At 48.0% G+C, this 22,058-nt stretch overlaps 1 protein-coding gene across 5 annotated transcripts in view; it reads left to right on the top strand.

Moving 5' to 3' along the window:
• The first annotated feature begins 13,248 nt into the window (after positions 1-13,248).
• Positions 13,249-22,058, top strand: part of PPARGC1A (PPARG coactivator 1 alpha) — a 686,355-nt gene continuing 677,545 nt past the window's right edge. For 4 of the 5 annotated variants that reach the window (XM_084970901.1, XM_084970902.1, XM_084970903.1 and 1 more), the window contains exon 1: positions 13,249-13,811. In XM_084970901.1, coding sequence (XP_084827027.1) covers positions 13,725-13,811 — 87 coding nt within the window. In that variant the 5' untranslated portion in view covers positions 13,249-13,724. The remainder of the gene's footprint in view (positions 13,812-22,058) is intronic. The other variant, XM_084970904.1, reaches the window with a different exon arrangement.

The following is a 22,058-nucleotide window of genomic DNA, read 5'->3' as shown; positions in this document are numbered from 1 at the left end:
TGCACCATGATGGGAACTCCTAGGATTTATTTTTTTAGTGACTTTGAAATATACCATACAGCAGCATTAACTGTAGTTATCATACTATAGTTATACTATATAACATCCCCAGTACTTACTCTCTTATAAGCGGAACTTTGACCTTTGACTACCTTCTCCGATTCCTCCACACCCATGTGCCTCCCCCCACCCCTGGAAATCACAAATCTGATCACTTTTTTAATTTGGCCATATCTATGTCATGCACCACAGAAGTGGCCTGAGCTACAACAGTGACAACTCCTGGTCCTTAACCCCTTAACCTGCTGAGCCACAGGGGAACTCCTGGTCTCTTTTTCTCTGAGTATTTTTTTAGATTCTCCATGTAAATGAAATCATGCAGTATTTGTCTAAGTTGGCACACTGCCCTCAAGGTCAATCCACGTTGTCGCAAATGGTAGGATTTCCTTCTTTTTAATGGCTAAATAGTATTCCATTGTGTGTGTGCGTGTGTCTGTCATTTTCTTTATCCATTCATCTGTGGATGAACACTTAGGTTGTTTCTGTGTCTTGGCTATTGTAAACAGTGCCGCACAACTGTTCTCTCTAAGCCACTTGGTGCAGAATCTCAGCAACAGCTGAGCATGTTGGTGAGCATAGCAACCTCATCATTCCATGCGGTTATCTTAGCTCTGAGATGAACTCATGAAATACAGATTTTATACTCCAAGGTGTGAAGCAACCTGGTTGCCATTTTATTTTGTCTTTTGCATTATATTTGGGAGTTGTCCTGAATGCTGAAATGGTTTTTCATATCATAAAGACTTTAGGTTTCTCTATGGTTCTGGTTGTCATAACTCAGACTTTCCATAAGTATCTTGTTTGGACACATTTTCCTCAGTCCTCAAAGTAGCTGTGTCAGTTCATTATTCACGTGGGTAGAGTTCCATTTCTTCACTTTCATTATGTTCCCTATTTGCCAAAAGCAGCATTTCTCAATTATATATCATATATATGTATACAAACATACACATACATACTATATTGACATACACACACACACACACACACACACACACACACATACACACGCGGTGATGTCAAGTAGGCCAGGGAAATTCCAATGCTTGAATAAAGTCAAGCAAACAGTTTTCTTGACTGCAGGACTTCTCAGAACCTTTAACAGACTAATGTGAACTTTGTATTTCAGAGAGCATAGTGACTGCCACAGACTTGGATGACCCCAGGCCCTTTTTACAGAGCACCTCCCAGGTCTCAGGTTCCATGGGACACACTTTGGGAAACATGCTTCCCCAAAGAGGGGAAGATGGGCGACCCACCCTGTTGTCAGTGCCTGCGTTTCAGGGGTCTACACACGTTTCCCTTCCCCAGGCAACGCTGAGTGCGCCGTCTCCGGGATGGTGGGGGGTGGCCGCCTGGTAGAGTGAGAGAAATCTGGGTTCCATTGCAGTTTCTCCTCTCAGCCCTGTGATGCTGGGCAGGTTAGCCTCAGATTTCTCAGCTCTAATATGGACTTAATAAAGCTGCCTGAGCTGGGGCGGTGGGGGACCCGAGGCTGTAGGGCATATAGAGAAGGGACTGGAGCAGGTCCGGGAACAGGCCAGCTCTCCCTTTCCCGGTTCTGGGACTGATCCACCATGGGGAAAATGAATGAACGCGCTCGCCCCCTAGTGGGCATTTCTGCCTCTGCCACCCGAGTCGGCCCATCCTTAGGCCTGGATGGCTTCTGTTGGCTTGTTAGCAACTGTTCTGAACTAGTGTGTGGGCAACTCATTTCAGACGAACGAGTCAAGAAGTTATTTAAATGAAGGTGAGTGGTATATCTAAGAACAGAGATTGTGGGTGCTTTCTTTTGCAAGACACAAAGCATCATTCCCATTTTATAGATGCTGGCCTTGAGGTCACACAGCGGGGCCATTTTCCACACACCTGTGTGCTTGTGTAGACAACGAGGAGGGAGATCGCAATACCTTTATCATATGTGGTTTTTAATTCTGAAGGGAGGGGGCAGAGATGATTTGCCTGATTCTTTATGTGATCCAAGATAATCTCTTATTATCTCTAAAAGTCTTGCATATAGAAGGCAGTCAGTGATAACCAAAGTTACTGTTTGTTCCGAGCTTGCTCTGCCAGGAACCAGGTTGAGTGCTTTAGTTATTTAATCCTTGCAGCAAGCCTTGGAAGATGGCAGAATGACTCTCATTCCCATTTTAGAGCTGCAGAAACTAAAGCACAGAGCCTTTGAGTAACTTGCTTGAGGTCACACAGCTCATGTGGGATGAAAACCAGCCTTCAAACCAACCCATGCATCTCCTTTTTTGCATCTCGGTACTTGACCAGTGTACCCCCCACCCCACCCCCGCCTTTCTCTCAAAACTGCTCCTTGACCATCTTGGTGGCAACAAGTGTTTACTGCATCCCTGCTGGGTGCCCACCCCTGTGTCAGGAGCTGTGGAAGATACAAAAGATTCATGAGACTATTTGATGTCTATGATTGCTCCAAAATTGGTTTTGACTGCTTAATAAAGGGTAAAATCCCCGAGGAAAAAAACTGAATGATGAAATTTAAAAGAGCAAGTTTTTCCAAGTAGGGAGAAACTGGTTAATAGCAGGCTGAAGGGCAAACATGGTTTAAGAAAGAATCAACACGGGGAAAACCAACCCTGTATTAGTGACACATATGATTTGTATGCCTGTGAGCAGGAAAATATAAAAGGGGGAGAGAGCTGTCTTCTTGAGTAAATGAAGCCGAGAAGTTCATTAGGGCGATAACGAAGTGTTAAAGGAGGAACCGCTGCCTAAAGAGCATCAATGGATTGTAATAGAAACCATGTCAGGTAGGTGCAAATTGGAAACTGGAGATGCAGAGGCACGATCTGAGGAATACATTTACCAAAATATCAGATAAATAATAAATTATTAAATATGTTAAAAGCTAAAAGGATCTTTGTGTCTGCAAGGCTCTTAAATTCAAGAGAGAAAAAAAAAAAAAAAAAAGGCCAGGCTGGTCCGGTCCGAGAGGGGGAAGGGGGGCGGGCAATGGAGACACTCTGGCTGGATTAGTCCTTCCTCCAAAGACACCGGAAAATGGCCCTGGCGAAGCTGTCCCCGGAAATCATTAAACCCAGGCCACCTGCTCGTCCCTGGGGAATTGAGGGAACACGTTGAAGACGCGAGGGTGGTTGAGAGCTGCGAGGGCCCTGGGCCTCGTTCTGTGCCCAGGAGCCCCAGGCCTGGCGGGAGACCCCCCCACAAGGCCCCTCTGTCACCCTCCCGGGAGCGCCCTTTGACCCCTCTGCTGCCTGCTCTGTTTCCAGCTGCTTGGGACAGCAGGCGGAGGTGACATCTGCAGGGTCCCTGTGCCGGGGGCTGGGAAAGGTGTGAAGATGTGCCTCCCCAAGCTTCTGCGACGCTCCTGCCACCTCTCCCACCTGGACTGTGGCCTTTTACCCCACAGACTGGAGGGGAGACCCAAAGGCCAGCAGGGAGGGGCCAAATGCAGATGCTCACAGGGTTCAGGGCCAGGCTTGGCACCGCCTCGCCACCAGCTGGGTGACCTTGAGAAGGAACCGAGCACTGGGGTGTAAAATGGGGCGATGATCACAGCACCTCGCCGGGTTCTCCATGCGTTTGCTTACTTATTGTATTTTATTTTAATTTGTATATGGAAGTTCCCAGGCTGGGGGTCAAATCAGAACTGTAGCTGCCTGTCTACACCACAGCCACAGTAACACCAGACCCCAGCTGCGACCTGCACCACAGCTCATGGCAATTCCGGATCCTTTAACCCACTGAGCAAAGTCAGGGATCAAACCCGCATCCTCACAGAGACAACCCCAGATTCTTAACCTTCCCAGAGAGGTCAAGTCATTTGCCTGAGTGCCCAGCTACTGAGGAGGCGGTTCCCAGCTAGGCTTATCTGACTTGGAGCCTGAGGTCTCATCATTTGAATGGTGGGCCCCAGGCCAGCACCATTAGCAGGGCCCCAGAACGTGCTAGAAAATGCAGAATCTCAGGTCCCAGTCAGCCCTACCAGAATCTGCACTGTGACAATGCCCTCGGGTGGTTCACCTGCACAGCCAAGCCCGAGAACCGCTGGTGGAACCGCCGTGCTGCGCCTTCCCCACCGCCCGCCTGGCTGCCTGGCCACCTGGCCCCGTCTCACTCCTTGCTGGGATCTCACTCTCCAGCTCTCGGCAGGGGAAGCCGGTAGAAGCAGCCTCCAAACCAGCCTCTTCAGTGACTAATTAGCAGCCCTGAGACAAAAGATGGAAGAAAAAAAAAAAAGATGTTTGAATTCTTAGACCAGATGCGAGGATTCTCAAGGGAGGGTCTCGGTCCATGTTATCCATTCCCAAACAGTGGATGTAAAGAGGATACTCTTGTTATTTAAAGAAAAATAAATACGGTAGGCTTCATAACCAGAGGCCCTTTTGATATGCTTAAATGTGGTTTAGGGTGCCCTGATTGAAGGGGGTAACTGCTAGAACAGCAAAGGTAAATGACCCTGGCCTGTGGGTGCTTAAATATGATGATGGAATCCAAACAAGCGCTGTTTGGCTCTGAAAGCAGAACTGGAGGAGACGTCATCTAGGCATTTAATTATGCAGGGCACAGTGGGAATGGGCTTCTGTTTCCTCACTGGCCCATGGTTAGAAACCCATAGGTCACCCTGCCTCGACAGGCATCGCAGTGTTTCGGAGGCAACTGGAACAGAACACTCAGCAGAAGGTTGCTGCCTTTCTGGTTGTGTTCTTCACTGCCAAGGCCTTTTGCATCGTGTAATTCATGTGTGGAGCTGGCTAATGTGGTCTGTACGTTTGCATGGGTGCTGGTGGGCGCGTACGATCGTGTGTGTACACACACACACACACCCCTCTTCAATTTTTTAATTATTTATTTTTGTGTCTTTTTTATTTTTTAAATTTTTATTAAAGTGCAGTTGGTTTACAATGATCCTTCAATTCCTGCTGGACACACACATCTCTTTAGAATTTATGTGAAACAAACCAACATGATCAAGTCGGGTAATTTGGCCTTCGATCCCACCTGGGTTAAAAAAAAAAAAGGTTTGGAGTAATGTTTCTCCTGTGTGGGTGAATATATGGGCTGCACAAACAGATAAAGTCAAGATACTTGGCTGCAGCTTTTGTTTTTGCCAGTTTCTTATGAAATATCAGGGCTTCTCCGCTCGTGTTAGAGCCAAGGCAGAGACCTAGAAAGATAAATGATTTAATTCGGGCTGTCAGGTTCTGTTTGTTTGGAAGCAAGGATTCACGAGGAGAAAAGCACATTAATTGAAGTCTCAAGGTGGTAGTAGAACACATTTTCTTTATTACTGCTTTCTGTGTAGCGGGATGCCTGGTTTTTTTTTTTTTTTTTTTTTTTTTTTAAGTTGATTTGGTCTTGTTCCGTCAACTTCTATCGAGTCGGTCCTGGGCCAGGTGGCAAAAGCCGTGAGTTAAGACCGGCTGGTGGGCGGCGGGCTGTAGGAGGGGTGGGGGCGGGGACAAGAGCGACTCCTTTCCTCTGGGGTCTTTGCAAAGGGCTTTCCCCCCAACCGGGACTCCCAAGCTCCGTGCTGCGTAGGTCTTGGCGGGGCAGAAAGGTCGCAAAGGCACTTCAGGCAGACGGAGCCATAGACGCATAGCTCCACCCACGTGGGGGATCCGACGTCCCTGGACATGGGTCGCTGTTGGCAGCACGGACGCTGCGTGTCGCCCGGAAGCCTGTGACAAGAAGCAGAGGTGCAGGGCACTTGAGATGAGACTGGGAAGGGATGTGGTAGCAATCCTGTCATCAGGGCTCCAGTGGCTTCTGAGGCCACAGGGGACCATAGAGAATGACATCATTCTTGGGCAGGGCGAGGGCAGCTAGGCTGGAAGGACTGGAAGGGGTCCTTTTAATGATTTGGGCTTTGACCCAAAGAGCAGTGGAAGCCGTGATGAGACTTTGTGCTCTGAAAGCTTATTCTATTTGAATGGCAGGTAGAAGGCAAGAATGGGGACAAAGAGAATGGACAGGAGTCTATTGTAAGGTCCAGGCAAGAGAGGAAAGGGGCCCCGCCTCCGGTGATGGGGAGGAAATGAAGAAAAGTGGCAGGTTTAAGGGGAGGAAACAGGAGATGGGGGGTTTCAGGGGAAGTGGTCTGAAGAGGACAGGCTTCTGTGGACGTCTCACGCCTGGCATTGAGATCCTCTAATTCTTAAAAAATGTCAGAGCCACATCAGACCAACCAGTGGGACAGGTGATTGTATCTGAGCCTTTATCATCTTTTCTCCCCCTGAACGCCTGTCATCTGCTCTGTGGCAGGTATTATAAATTAACTCAGTGTCCATTGCAACACCTTCTAATTGACCTTCTGGTGCCTGCAGGCCAGAAAGGGGAAAACTACATTTCCCAGGCTCCTTTGCAGGTAAGGTCCTGCCTGTGAAAGGTGCCCCCAAGTGCACACACCTACTCCGGACTGACAGGCAGAAGTGAGCAATGTTGGGCGGCTGCTAGGTACAGGTGGTCAGGTGTTCTGGCCAAAGAAGTGGCAAAACCTTCTTGTTCTTCCGAGACAGTGGGTGGTAGTTTTCTGATGTCCAGTTCTTATTGTCACATCTCTTCTTTTTTCCTGGCTGCTTTGTTCTTATTTGTAGCCTCCAAACCCAATTCTCTGCCCCACTGAAATATAAACTACCTCAAATTATCTGCTTAAAGTACTGAATTCTGTTGTCTGCAAATAAGAACCTACAATTCACTTCATTATTATATATTTTCTTTGTTTTCCTGCATGTAATGTCCCTTTTCTCTGAACATAACGTGAGCTCCTTGAAGACATTATAGAGGACACATGATCTCTGCTTAGTCAAGCACAGTGCTGCTGTGGATGACTGCCATTTTTTTTTTTTTTTTTTTTTTTTTTTTGTCTGCTTGACAGCCAATCATTCTTCTAGAAAGAGAAGAAAATACCAGATTGTGCCTCAGCTTTCTTTTGGGGGAAACCTACCTTCTCTAGTCTCAGTTCACGTGCTTTGATGGGCTGGCTCCACCAAGAGAACCCAGGATAGGCTTGTGACTCGGTTCCAGCCAATCAGAGCATTGCGTCCCACTGGCTACCACAATTCGGGTAAAGATGGGCGCGTGACCCAGTCAGAGCTGAGGATCTGAAATGTTGGGGGTTTTGGCTGGAACTGTTGAAAGAGAGGGACATCTGCCTACTCTCTTTCTGTTCGGGCCATTGATGAAAAGGAAGGGGTGAGCTGGAGGCACCGTGTAGCACTGAGAATGAGGTCAACCCAAAGATAAAGCCAAGAAACTGTTGCTGATACAGGTTGAACCCTGCCGAGGCCCATTTTTCCTGGACCAGTCTTGGTCTTTTCAGTTAGGTTAGTCCACGAAGTTTTTGTTTTGTCTTGTGCTTCGGCGAGTGAGTGGGGTTTTTGTCACTTACAACTGAGATGCTTGACTAAAACCAGAATTGTTCATACAGAGCTCCTGATTGGCTCATCAAAACACTGAAGGTCTTACTTCCTTTTCTTTTTAAGCTTTCTGGGACTTCCACTCCAGCCTTTCTTCAAGAGACCATCATTAAGACACAGTTTCAGAGTTCTCTTGTGGCACAGTGGTTTAAGGATGTCCCTGCAGTGACTTGGGTCGCTTGCTGTGGTATGGGTTTGATTCCTGGCCCAGGAATTTCTGCATGCTGCAGACAAAAAAAAAAAAAAAAAAAAAAAAAAAAAAAAAAAAAAAAAAAGACATGGTTGCACTTTTAATGATTTGATGGAACAAACGATTCAAATAAAGCCAAAATGCACCCTGACCCATTATCCTCTTAAACAAATTGGCAGCTGCTTCTAGAAGCAAAGAGGTTCCAAGTGAGGGCCAGGAAATAAGAGGATGTCATGGTTCTGAACTCTGTCCTGTGGTAGATGCTAATTGCCGTTGTGGAGTAGGAGCTAAGAACATGGGCCATAGCACTGAAATGAATGAGGGTTACTTGGGTTTGAATATTACCTCCACAGTTATTAGATGTGTGATGTTGGCAAAGATGTTTAACTTCGATGAATTTAGCCCCAACAGGCTTATAATTAAGGAAGAGTTTTGTTGGCTTATGTACTTGGAAAGTCCAGGGCGGTGGCCTGCTTCAGGTTGGGCTGGATCCAGTCACTCAAAAGATGTAAGTCAGGAATCTGTGGTGCTTCCTTTCAGTGCTGGCTTTTCAGGCTGGCTTTCCTCTGGGCTGGTTTCATTCTCAAGCAATCCGGTTCATTCTACTGGGTGGAACTTGGCGTGGAAGTGCTCCAGGCTTATATCCTCCCAAATATGCTCTCCTGGAAGAAAGAACTCAATAGCTCCTGGAGCCCCATAGAGCTACAGTGACGATCTGCGGTAGTGCCCCTATCAGGTCAGCGTGGGTTGTGGGTCACCTGCACACGCCTGGGGTGAGGGACTTAGGTCAGATCACTGAGATGGGGTGGGGTGTTTCTCAGAGGAAAAGCAAGGCACTGTTACCAGAAGAGGGAACTGATGCTAACTGGGTAAAAACAACAGATGCCCTTCGTACTCTCCTAGACTGTTTTCCTAGGAAAAAGTGGAACGGTTCCCGCTTCAAAAGGTTTTTTTTTTTTTTTTTTTTTTTTTTTTTAAGTGAAATGAGTTAATGTTTGGGGATCAAATGCTCTTGGTGCCCGCCCATATTGCCATAGCCTTTTTAACCATTTCCAGGTAAGTGGCCCTAGAGTCTAATGTCAGCCTCTGTATCCCTTTGCCTGAGGACTTTCTCTGGCTGCAGGTTTGCCCCAGTTTGGACACGCTAGGGAGTTAACAACATCTGGGAGCAGCCTTCAGCCAAGAAGTTGGAGGACCCATACCTCGGCCCCCTCACCCCTCAAATGGGTGTGAAGTGTGCCTTCTCCACAGCCTCCCAGAGGTTCCCAAGTAGGATTAAGCTCTGGTTGGCCACCGTTTCACCCTTTCATGCTTCCTTCACTGTTTTTAATGGCCACCCTGTTCCTGGATCCTTTCACCCACTGCACCGGGCCAGGGAGCGAACCCTCACCTCCACAGCCCCCTGAGCCACTGCAGTTAGGTTCTTAACCCACTGCACCAGAGCGGGAGCTCTTTCCTTCACTTCTTTTTCTCCCTTTTCCTGCTTCCTAGGACTTCCTAGGACCTGCTCCCAAATAAATAACTTGTGCTTTAATGAACCTCCTTTAAGTTGGGAAGCCCCAAATAAGAGAGTCCTATGTTTAATGTCACGCCTGGCATATTATAAGCCTGCAATACATGTTTGCATTACCATTGTCCTAGTCAATTATTTTGAGGTTCATTTTCTGCCATAGTTGGGTTTTTCATGACCTGCTGTATCTTTCTCACCCTTGTCTTCCTGCAAGGAGTTGGAGGATCCATACCTCGGCCCCCTCTGCTTATCTCACTGTTTCTTAATTTTAACCTTTCCCAGGGCAATTATAATTTTGATAAGAGGCTGTAAGCTAGTTAAACGATCAAAAAGAAAGCTGGCAACTAAAACAACCGGTAGACCAAATAACAGGTATTGCGACTGTAGACTGCTTGAAGGCAGGAATGATTTTGGTTTTCACTGCGCCTGGACGTAACACATGCGTTTGCATTCGGAGGGCTTTTTAAAATAAGACAAATTAGCAGACTTTATTTTAATAAAGGAAAGAGACTGAATGAAATCTACTTCCTCTGCACATTGCATCTGCTTCCCATCTGCAGTTTTCGCCAAAACGATCATTTTTTACCCACATCCACAACAATTTGGCCTCTTGCATCTGCAGAGCGGAGCAGCCATTCACTAAATGATACCCTAGTGGTATGCGAATGTTAATGCACCTCATTTATAAACAAGGAAAACACCCCAGCATCATCTGGACTATTAACCAATTTCCAGGATAAAATTAATGCAAAACTTATTTCTTTGGGGTGGGAGTGTTTACGAATAAAGATGAATTTTCTTGTTAGTGGGAAGCTATCAATTCAACAAATCACATATTTTCACTGTGACAAATGGTGACCTGGCAGTATGACAGAGGAATGCGTGCAGAAGAAAGTTTGGTTTGCCTTGAGAAAACCAACTGCAGTGGATTTGGAAATCAAACGCTTTCTGTTCTGGGGTTTCCATCTTCAGATTTCTGGATACTGCACAGCAAGGAGTTGGCAAGGCGGCCGGGGTGATCTTTTCTCAATGAGCTTGTGGCTCCCTCTGCTTCCCAAGGGGTTCTTTCCATCTGTTCTGGGCCCCACTGGGGGCAGAGGGGGTGGCTTGTTTTTATGTTGTTGGGAACTAGCAAACAAACCTCTGCGTTACTGTGTGATGCCGGGTGAGCAAAGCTACCAAGGAAGAATTCAGGGCGCAGGGCTGCCCCTCCCCAAGAGGGACAATGGGGGCAAAGAGTTTCACCAAAGTGTTTCATCAGAAGTCTGTGCAGATGGCCCTCCTTGGGCCTTCTCTGTTTAAAAAGGAAAGAGCTGAAGATTTGAGGGCAGCCAAATGTGTGTGGCTGGAGGCCAGACTTCATCTATATAGACGTTCCCCTGGTTGTTGCTCAGAGGAGATTTTTTCCACCTGTTCCTGCCTCTCCCTCCCTGTAGGTCCTGGGCCTGCTCAGTGGAGCCCTGTACTCTCTGCAGTGTGTGTTTGGAGATGGGGAAAACTACTTTTTAAAGAAAGAGAAGCCAGGAACCAGAAATCTTTTTGGTTCAAGCCCTAGCTCTGCCACTTACTGGGTGTGGGTAGGATGGGGAGTGGAGAGTCTTGCCCTGAGTTTCAGTTTCCTCATCTATAAAATAATAGCTTCCTAACAGGGTCCTCATGGAGCCTGGCTGAGCTAGTGAACGTGCACACAATTTTTAAATGAACCTGTCACAGATGTGAGACGCTTAGCACCAATCTGGGCAGTTCGAGGGTGGATCTGCTGACTCTGTTTGGGGGTTCGGGGGGTTGTGGCATCCGGTCCTAGAGTAGAATAGCAGGAAGGCAGGGTCACAAAGTCTGGGTTCGAGTCCCACTACTTTGCAGCTGGGTGGTCTTGGGCAAGTTATTGAGCATATCTGAGCCTGTATCCACATCTGTGAAATGGGTTTATTGAGTTTTGGGTCTTCCAGGATTGTGGTGAGGAGTAAATCTATTCATTCCACAAATAGGAAAAGGGGTCACAGACACAGAATTAACTGCCCTTGGGGTGGAGGGAGGAACTGAGCTGAAACCGGGGAAGCAGGGAAGTGGCGGCAGGAACAGGATGTAAATTTGGGCTACCACGTATACAAAAAGCATCTTAGAGACTAGACTTCCATAGCGCTCTCTAGAAATATCACGAAAGGCCTTTATGTGGACAGGAGGGCTAAGAAACCCCAGGCAGTGGGCCCACGTTCTATTTTCCAGTCCCTTTACATTTAATATTGATAAGCATAGACCACAGGGGGTTAAAAAGAGGACTGCAGGAAGGTTCCCTCTTTCTTTAAGCCTAGAGATGCAGGAAACAACAAAAGACCTTTGGAGGAAAAGACCCTCTCTGGGTCTGGCAATTCAGCACTAATTTTGATAACTGAATAGAATTTCTGTGAGTCTAATACTTCTTAAAAACTATTGTATTTTTGAAGCCAGGTCAGTCAGCATTATTTGGATCTGAAGTTAGTACATTCAATTTCATCTATCAGTGTTCTGACATCATTTTTTTTTTTCAGAAAAAAAATCTTTTTCCCCTTTATTAAAATCTGGAGTGGCCAGTGTGATTAGGGACCACAGTTTTGAAACACCATTCTTCACAAACCCAACAAGGAGGATGGTGACCTATTTTTTTTTAAAGTTTATTTGACATATCTTTGAAAAATAAGTCAATCTCAGAAAAATAAAACAGGCATTTAGCCAGAAATCTAATATGTTTTCTGAATCGCTACGAGGAGCAAGGCTATTTGCAAGAAAACAGAAGCTGTTTTTCTAGAGAGATCCTTTTCTCTTGCTTGCTTTCTCCTCTGAAACCATGAGTCGATGTTTGTGACATCACTGGGTTGCTGTGGAAATGTTTATTTCACAGAGGATTTCCACCTCGAGTGGGGAATTTAAAAGAGGAAGTCTGGAGTCTTGGAAATACACGACTGGTTTGAATAAAAATGGGCAGCGTTTGGGAAAAGGATTCAGAAAGAAACATACTATAAATTGTCTATAACAGGTTGCTTCAAGTTGAATCCTCCTCTGGGGAGGATTCAAATGCTTGTGGGAACATCTTACATTGATATGCTGATTTTTATTTGAATTTTACTTACTATAAATACCTATAAAAAGTTGGGGGGAGAGCAGGTAAGGAACAGCTTCTTGCAGAAAAAAACTTTCAGCTATTCAAATATTAAAATTGAGAGGAAGGTTTGCTTCTAAAATACCATTGGGGGGCGGGGGGTGGTGGTTATCCGTTTACGGTTTTATAACACACAATAGACTTAAATAGCTCCACTTAAAGAATTGTGACTCAAGGGGCCTGAGCTTCAGTGCAGAAGCTACAAATTCCTTCTTCGTTTTAAACTGTTAAATCAACAGAATGCCAAACTAGAGCCTTTCTTCCTGCTGGGGCAGTATTGTCCCCTAAATCCACTTTCCAGTTCTCTCAGCCTAGCCTAGTTTGATGTAGCATTGACTTAGCTTAACTACAGCAACCGGCAAAAGGAAGTGGGTTTGCATTTGGGATGGGAGGAGGCGGCCACGGGTGTGTGTATGTGTGGCTGCGTGTGCGCGCGCGCGCGCGCGCTCGGGAGACGAGGGGCACCTGGAAAGAAAAAAACATCGAGACGTAGCAACTGTGTCAAAATAATTTCCCCGTGGCTGAAAGAGGGGTCTCCGCACGGGAAAGCAATTTTAGGAATTAAAAAAAAAAAAAAATCTTCAAAGAGGGTGGGAGGAAGGCTGGCCAGGAGGGTGCGGGGCGTAGCGCGGTACTTGTGCCTCCCCGCCGGCATCTTTCTTTCCCCCTCCCGGCTTGGGGCGACCCCCTCACCACCCACCCACCTGCCAGCCGCTGCATCCGCGCCCCCTGCCGTCCCCCGGCCCGCACGGCCCAGCCGGGAAGGCGGTCGACCGGCCGTGGGGGGGGCTGCAAAGGTCTGGCGGCGCGGGCTGATTTAGTGGCCGGGGCTGTAGTACAGGCTGTCCCCGGCAGCCGGCGGAGTCAGCGCGCCCACGTGACGGCCCCGGCTCTCCGGTGAGCTCCCCAAACAGACGCACACCCAGCCACACGCGCACACACACACACACACACGCACGCACCCCCGCGCGCACACGCCCGCCCGCTCTGCCTCTGCGCCCTCCATCCCGGCTCCCTCATTCTCTCGCCCTCTCGCTTCCCCTGCGGTCTCTCGCTCTGCGCGCACACACCACACACACGCACACGCACACACACGCGCGCACACACGCAGCCGGCACAGGCGGCGGCGGCGGCGGCTGCTCAAGTCAGGACGAACCTCTCTAGGTACCGTCTTGAGAAGGCGGCAGCGGCGGCGGCGGCAGCGGCGGCGGCGGCGGCAGCGGCAGCCCGAGCATCCCTCCTCAGCCGGAGAGGGAGCACCGCCGAGAGTTTCCGTTCCCTTCCCCCTCCTTTTCTTTATTTTTCGAGAGAATTTCTTCTTCGCTTATTGGTTTAATTTGATTTTGAACATTTTTTGGTTGCTTTTGTGTGTGTGCTTTTTTTTTTTTCCCCCCCTTTCCTCATTATATTTGCATCCAGAGCATGGCGGGCTGCGGGCTGTCGGAAGACACCTTCTTCTCTTCCTTCTTTTACAACTACGGCTCCTCCTGGGAAACCCCTTCCAACCAGGTAAGGGGTGGTTCGGTGCCAGGCGGCGTCGCGCCCCGTGCCCCCCGCCGTGCGCTTACTTGGCACTCGGCGCGGAGGCAGAGGTTTGGGAGGGGGTGGGGAGGCTGGGGGGCCAAGTGGGTCGCACCGTCTGGGTCAGTGCCAACCGGCGAGAGGAGATGCCCCCCCCCCCTTCTCCCAGCACTAGCACCAGTCTCCAGGGTCCGTCGCGTCCCTCCCTTGTCCAATCTCCCATCCAAACCTCCCCCACCCCCACCTCCCAGCCCAGCGGGAACCCGAGAGACAGGCAGGAGCCGGCACGTTACCCCGAACAACTCCAGGCAAAACCGGGGAACTCGAGCGCAACCTTCCCCAAGTCGCCGCGGGCGCCGCGCCCCTGTGCGCCCGGCGCCTGCCCGCCCTCCAGTTGCGCCGAGGGGCTGCGGAGCTGTGAGTCCCCCGCGACGTGCTGTTCCCCCTCCACTCCCCCCGGGCCCCGAGCCACCTCTTTCCCTAAAATGGCTGCAATCTCAAGTGGAGGCGTCCTCTGACCCCGGAGGAGGGGGGGAGCAGAGTGGATGCTCTGGTGCCCATGACCCCGAGCCTCCCCCGGCGCGCACAAGCACCCCACAAACACACACACTTAACTTTGATGACTGTGCAATGCAGTCCGGCTGCATCGTGCCCTCGACGCTCCCCGCCGCCGGCCTCTAGGTGTGCATGTCGGTGTGACTCGGGGGGCGCGAAGCTGGGGGTAGACGCCGGAAGGGGGGGGGGCGTGGGAGGAGATGGGTATTAGCGGGCCACCGGTAGCCGGGCGAGACAGGCGTGTGCTCAGGGTCTAGGGGTGCAAAAGCTATTCTGGGAGCCAGAGCGAGAGAGGAAAAATGCCTTTTAATTAAATAACTGTTGTAGTCTGCTGCCCCCACCGCTTGTTTGGTGAAAGTCTACAAGCATCTGTCATCTCAAACTACACGGGGAAGTGGAGCTGAAGTCGAGGGAGGGGAGGTTTTGAGCGTGCGAGTGTGTGTGTGTGTTTGTGTAGGCGTGCTACGGAAAGTTGGGGCCGGAGCAAGGTGAAGGAGCAGTGGGGAAGGCAGCAGCAACTCGGTGGGCGGTCCGGGGCGCGGGGGATTCCCGGGCCCGGCAGAGCGAGAACCGCGGGACGAGCGGGTCGGCAGGGAGGGGGTGGTGTCAAGGAAAAGAGCTCTGTCCTGCCTGGCTCTCCAGGCCTCCAACGCGTCTCTTCCCAGCCGACCCGCCACCCTGGCCGCTAGCGGGGCTGCCCACCGCACTCGCCGGCTCTGGCACGCTCCTTCCTGGGCCCGGGGCGCCGCGCGCTCCTGCGAGCTCCGGGCAAAAAAGCCACCCCCCTCGGCAGGAAAACAATGGAAAAATGCGTTCCGCCGCCCCCGCAGCACCCCCCAGTTTCCAAGAAACTGAGATCGCTGAACAAGTAGTCGCCCGCCGAAGACCTCGCATCTCCGGCGTGGGCTCTCCAGAAAGCGCCCTGGCCATCCGAGTGAATAATACATAAGGGCGGCCCGGGAGGCTTGGAGAGGCTCCTGCCGCCGCGGCAGCAGCAGCGGGAGACAGTGGCGAGCTCGAGCCAGACCGCCCGGCAGCCGCCGCGGGTGGGGGCGTCTCGGCTGCTCCCGGCAAGTGCGCCGGACCGCCGCTCGCCCGGAGCGGAGCTCTACGAGGCGAGGAGGGAGGGCGGCCCAGGGGCGCGAAGTGGGGGTTCAGGGCGAGGCAGCCGGGAAAGGGGAGGCCCCTCTGTGAGTAGAAACTTGCAGAAGCTGCCGAGGTGATCGGGCGGGCGCCGGAGTTGGGGGCTCGAGAGGTGCCCCGCCTGCCCGTGGCAGACGCTGCGGGCTTTTCTCCAGAGCACCCAGGCTCATCCGGAGGGGCCCGGGTGCTCTCCTTGCCTCCCGCTCCGGCTCGGAATTGCCAAGGGCCAACGACCCCTCCGGCTCGGCAAACTCCAGCTCTCCAGGAGTGGGCGTCCGCGCGCCTGCGTGCGTGTGTGTGTGTGTAGGTGTGTGTGTGCGCGCGTGCTCGTGTGTGTATGTGTGCGATTGTCGATGAGTCAGAAACCAATCCCAGCTCGTCTTAGAGGACCGAGACCAGTAGGAAAGGTGTGAACCACTCACCCGGCACCAGCCCGGCGGGGATTCGGGATTCCTCCGCGCCGCCGCGCCCCTCAGTACTGGAGTCAGATGCTTTAGGATAAGTTTCCTGGCGCGTACCTTTGACCTGCACCTCGGGGCCCCGAAACTCTGGCTCTCTGTTTCCCTGCCAAGGAAGAGAGAAAGGAGACGCGTGGAGGGAAGCACGCAGCGATACAGCCTTAGAGCGATTGGGGGGCGGGGGGCGGCAACATCTTTAACGAGATAGGCAGCAAGTCGTTGGAGAGCGTTTAAAAGCAAGGGCTACGGCCGGATTTTCTAAGACAGGCAATCACGTGCAAACTCCTTGGAAACCAAAGGAGGTGGGCGAGAGAGAGATGCGGGGCGGGATTGGAGTATAGGAACGAAAGAACCAGAGAAGCGGGAGGGGGTTTTAAAAAGAGGGAAACTATCAGTTTCTTGGGGGTAAAGTTAAAGTTGATTTAGAAAAGCATTTTCCCCAAAGGCAAGATCTTTCCTCTAGAAAGGGAGGCTCACGTTGCTAAGAAGATCGGAAAGAATTTCTGACAAAGCAGCTGGCGCTGCTCGGTGGATGTTTAGCTCGCAGGCCGGTGTTGGGTGGCGTGCTCCTCTTAGTGCAGGGGAATTGTATGGTGCGGAAAGGGAGATTATTTGAAATATTGATTTCTTCTTCCAGTGGTGCCGTATGAACTTTAAGATAAAGTACAGAAACAAATGAGAGATGTACGTCATTAGAGAAAGGTGCCCTCAAGTGTTACCGAGGCTTTAATCTCTGGTGGTGAATACAGCCTGGCAGTGCGTCTTAACAGGATCTGCGGCTTCTGACTCGGCCCTCTCACCATTTTCAGGGATGAAGAATAGATGTGTATAAGGACCTAGGTTCTTATTGATCTCCAGTTTGCATTTTCAGCACTTGAGCTTGGGCAAATGATGAGGGAACCTGCTCTTCACTCTTCCTTGGGAGAAAAAGGCTTGAACAAAGGCAACCCTAACTCTCAGTCGTGGACTCTGGGCAGGGCTGCTAGGGGGAGGCCTGGGCCAAATTTGAAAGAGTGAGACTTATTCATGCTTTTTACCTGAGTTGCTGCCAAAAAGCTTACAAATCCTCCATTCCCTAAAAATAGCAATGCTCCTTCAACTATAATTTGTTTACTCTACCTCAATTAAAAATAAAACCCTATTCCTAGTGTTATAAAGTGCTTATGAAAGTAAGAGTTCACTATACTAAAAAAAAATCAAGCCTTTTATTTCTAGATCAATATGATATGCTCTCAACATCTAATACCATGTAAAAGGAGCCTTTTTACAACATCAATAGCAGGCAGGCATGTCTCCCTAAGAAGCTCTTTTCCTGGAATCACAAGGCATTTTGATTACTTTCATTTTCACAAGAAACATGATTATGACACCTCTGGTTATAAACAAGCAAGTGAAAAAAAAATAATGAAGATGGGGTTCTTTATATAGGGACCTGGCAATTTGGAAACAACTGGGGCATTTACTCATTATTAAACACAAAAACCAAACCAAACCCCCCCAAAACCCAAATACAAATCATTGCTGACTGGAAGGTTTGTAGTTATTCGGTGACATTTTATTATCAAAGCAGGGGGAGGGTGGATTGGGGTGATTTTTTTTTTTTTTTTTTTTTTGGAGAGAGCCCAGTGTGTATTAGAGCCGAAACTGCATCTGTTACCATTTCAAAACTGGGAGATTCCATATTCCATCTTATATCTGAAGAGACCATGTTGCAGAAATTTTTGCACCCACTTGCCAATGTGCAAAACATACCATAGTGAGAGTGGGGGCGGGGGGAGCATCTGCTTAGGTGGAATTTATTTCTTCAATTAGAATGAAAACCCCAATTAAAGTGTGTATGCGAAATGTCTCTGATTTGGCTCAGTACAGCAGACAACAGACTATTCTTTAATTTACAGTTTCACGCCTAGGGATGGCAGTAGTGCAAGCTTCCAGAACCCAGCTCTATCTTTTTATGTTGTGCTTTTTCAACCTGTGAGTCTCTCCCATAGTTGTTTAAGCTTTCTGTCTCCATGATGAAGCTGACGGCGCCCTGGTCATTCCTGCTTGCAGTTTGGACTTGGGGCAGCTTATTAGTCGTCCCAATGTAAGCCCAAATGAAAGCAGGCCAGACCTGTATGATATTGAAGCAATCAATTGCAAGTGAAAAATGAAGCCAATTAGCTGACTGCTTGGGCCTCCAGGAGGCCAGACCTCTGACTTAATTCACCTGACTTGACCAGTTCTTTGTTTACTGGGTAGCTTAGCCTAAGTTTGTGAATGTGACATCACAACCTGCCTTGAGTCTGCCTTTGAACTTTTTTCTCTCCTCCCACCCCCCCACCCCTGCCACTCCCTCAAATTTGCCAGACTAGAAATAGAAAATGGCATCCTTATAAGGACACACAGTATCTTCTCAGGGTAGGCAGTGGCTGTTTTGAATTCAGCCCTGGACTTTTGTCAGCAGTACCTGTAATTCTTTGTACTTGCTCTGTCTTTTCAAGCAGAATAGACGTTTCACTGCCGAATCATTAATGGATTTGGGTAAGTTGTTGAACGCTTGTGCTGTCTGCCTATTTAATTTTATATTGGGGGGCTCGGCACTCCTTCCATGATATGGAGAGCCAAAGCAGCAGTTACTCCACTAAGGAACACTTCTTTTCCATCCAGTCCATGTACTACAAAGCATTCAATATTTCCCCCCCACCCCACCCCCGCCCGTCTTCTGGGATTTCCTAATTCCTAAAGTGATAACATTGCTTGGATTCACAGAGATGAGCCAAGACTTTGGGATTGCCCTCCGTTTACCAAGTTTGTGGAAAGCCAATATCTTAAAGTTTAAAAAATATAAACTGGGTTTCTTAAAAAACAGTTTAGGAATTCTCTTGTGACAGATGCAGCAGGTTAAGGATCCAGCGTTGTCACTGCTGTGGCTCAGGTTGCTGCTCTAACACAGATTCGATCCCTGGCCTGGGAACCTCCATATGGCAGCAGATGCAGAAAAAAAAATTTTTTTTTGATTCTCTGGAGGATGTATGTATGAACTGCAAACTAGTTTTTATGTATATTTCTATATATTTACCTTCAAGAAATTTTAGCCATCTACATATAAATCCAACTCACCTAACTCCAGTTTTTCCAACATTGGATTTCTCTTGGGTAGATAGAAAAGTAAGTAAAAGGCACTTGTAAAAATTTGAGTTTGCTGTGGGTTTTCCAGTTAAGGTGGCAGCTTGAAAATATTGTTCCCTCTTCTGTATAAAGTTCTGTTAGTCTAAAACTTGGGAACCAAAGTGCAGTGACAATAGCTATCACTTATTAATGCTGTTCCAAATTAAGTGCATTTAAATACATTTATTTGACTCATCTAATCTCCACAACAGATGAGTTAGGTACTTTTATTGTTATTCCCATTTTACAGATGAAGAAAATAAGGCAAGAGAATTAGGTACCTTGCCTCAGACCTCTGTGCTAGTTAGGGACAAAACTGGGACATCCTCTAGCTTTCAGAACCAAGTCCCATTTACTCTCCAGGACAGCAGAAAGACATTGTATGGCCACATGTGCATTTCTAGCAAGCCGGTTATGCTGTCATTCATTTGCCAGCTTCATAAAATAACGAAGCTCTCTTTTGCCTGCCCAAGTTTGCTCATTTTTTCCTGCTTACTTAATTCTCTTTGGGAATGAGGTGCAGTCTTCTGTTTGGCGAAATAACTACTTGATCCTTTTTTTTCCTTCTTCTTGGTGATGGACTAAATGTTTAAGTTTACCATTCTTTTGGGTTTGAATAGTTGATCCACTTTGAGAGAGAGCTAGGGTCTTTGGAAGGCCAGCTCCCAGCATCAGATAATTATTATTTAGTGGAGGGCTCATTCCACATGTGATGGACATTAGTAAAATAACATTCTGCAGAAGAACTATAATTTCAAGACCTATGAATAGAATGTTATAGTCATTCAGATGCCACAAATCCTAGCTCATGTATTATAATATGATACGTATGTATATATAATGTGATATCTATGTATATAATATGTATATAGTGTGTGGTATATATGCGTGTATTATTTTTGAGGCATAACTGACTCTCCTTTTACAAGCAAACGCATATTCTTTTGGGTTTGTATGGTACGTAGTTCTGCCTGTGACAGACTGAGATTTACCTTTCTTGGCATGGCCACGTTTAAACAGGTGTCTTCTGTACCAAACCACGCACCTAACATTTAAGCCCATCATGAACTAATGCCTTTTAGTGGTTCACCCCTTGTATCATGATCTTCCAAAATAGTTGCGGGAAGGGGAGGGAAAGCATTAAATGTCAGTAGTTACAGCAAGACAGTGTCTGCGAAGAGGCCAAAGAGGCTGTCTCTGGTTTCACGTTCCCGCGGCCCCAGCGGAGATCGAAATGTGCAGGGTTTGCATTGAAATGAGAATGGGGTCACCTCCCCTTTGTAGTCATCATCAAGGAAGCAGAACTTCCTTCCAGAGAGAGCATAGGAAATCAATGCTCACACTTTGCCTGTGGAGAGGTGAATGTGGATGGCAGACGGCATGAAATAAAAGGGCAGCAGAAAAGTGATTTACTCTAGACGGCGGTGTGACTTTTGGGTGCCTTCAAAGGAGTCACGTTTTTGACATCATCATTATATTAAAATCTTTCTCTTTTTTGAGAGTATATGTTTTTGATTTCTTAGGAAAAGACAAAAAGAAAGGAGGAACTGCCATTAGGTGGTGTGGTCCTCTTTGCCCTCAAAGGAGAATTATTTAAGGAAGGCAGAGTGTCTGGGATACGGACCTACCTCTCCCCTCGTTTTATTATTACTGTTGTTGTTAATAAGAATAGACCTGATTTGCGAAAGTCACTGGGTTTTTGCCTGTTTGTCCAGGTATTCTGTGACACAGAGGGCAGACTTGCCATGGGGGGAGCCAAGGGGGTGCTGCGGTGGGGGTGCGTGTCTGGGCGAGGCATAGGGAAGGGGGGTGGTTGCTGAGGACCACAGTGTGGGCGTGGATGCCTGAGGAAATATGCCAAAGCAGGTGTGCAGTTGGAACAGGCACTGCCCCTCTTCAGCGTGCACCTCTGATTGATTTGGGAACACGTCTTCTGTGGATTTGAAATACTGAACTGCAGGTAATAGCGATGGGGCAAGGAACTGTGGCTGGCTTGGCTTGTATCTGGGAGAAGACAAAACAGCCATGTAATCTCCCGCCTGAGAGCAGATTAGCAAGTGTGTTAGTTGTGTAACAGCGAAACAAAACAAGCAAAAAACAAAACAAAACAAGAAAACAAACAAAAAAACCCCCAAAAGTCAAAAAACCACAAAGAAAAAGAAAGAAAGCTCTGCTCAACGCCCCCTACCACATTTTTGCTCCCATTTATTATTTCTAGTAGCCATTCAGTCCCTAAAGTTAACAATGAATGATTATGATTCTGGAGTTTCGTTTACAGCATAAATTAGCATTTTGTTTTCTGTTACAGCTTTTGAATGAGGAATTATAATGTATAATTTGCTGAAAATAGATGTTATCATCTCTTAGGATGAGAACAACCACATAAACTTGAACAAATGATAAAAATGGAATCAATTACATTTCAAATGGAAGTAGTTTACAAACCTCCAAATACAAAGTGGCAGTCGTAGCTGGTTATTGTAACAAATAATTAGTTTTTTTAAACAACATTTATTGAATTCCATTGACGATTTGGTAATTGTTCACAGTTGACTGTAGCCCTCCCTCTTCCAAAATGAAATGTGGCGTGGAATGACTGCATTTTAGAAACTGCAGTTTGCCTCATTATTTCGCGTTGCAACCACAATGTATATTTGTTGGCAGATGTAACCCTTTCTGAGTAAGAAGAAAACATCAAATCGAGGCCGCCAAGCCTGATTGGTGGCTTGAGATAAATCCCCAAGGGCTCATAAGTGAGGGTTTTGAGGTTCTAAAGAAACAAAAAAAGCATAGAGTCAAAATGGATGTGTGCGAGTGTGTGTTGACGGGGGCGGGGGGGGACATTTTAAATGATTTGTCAAATAGACGTATCATAGGTTTACATCAGCAAGAATTAATTTCCCTGTCACCGTCCTTCCCATAATCCTTT

Source organism: Sus scrofa, chromosome 8 (genome assembly GCF_054392235.1).
Source record: "Sus scrofa isolate SSC_HxYL_T2T_F1_AM1 chromosome 8, Sscrofa_HxYL_maternal_Yorkshire_Landrace_v2.0, whole genome shotgun sequence".
NCBI classification, from domain to species: Eukaryota; Metazoa; Chordata; class Mammalia; order Artiodactyla; family Suidae; genus Sus; species Sus scrofa.
Note: the sequence above shows the minus strand (reverse complement) of the source record. Positions and strands in the feature narration are given on the sequence as shown.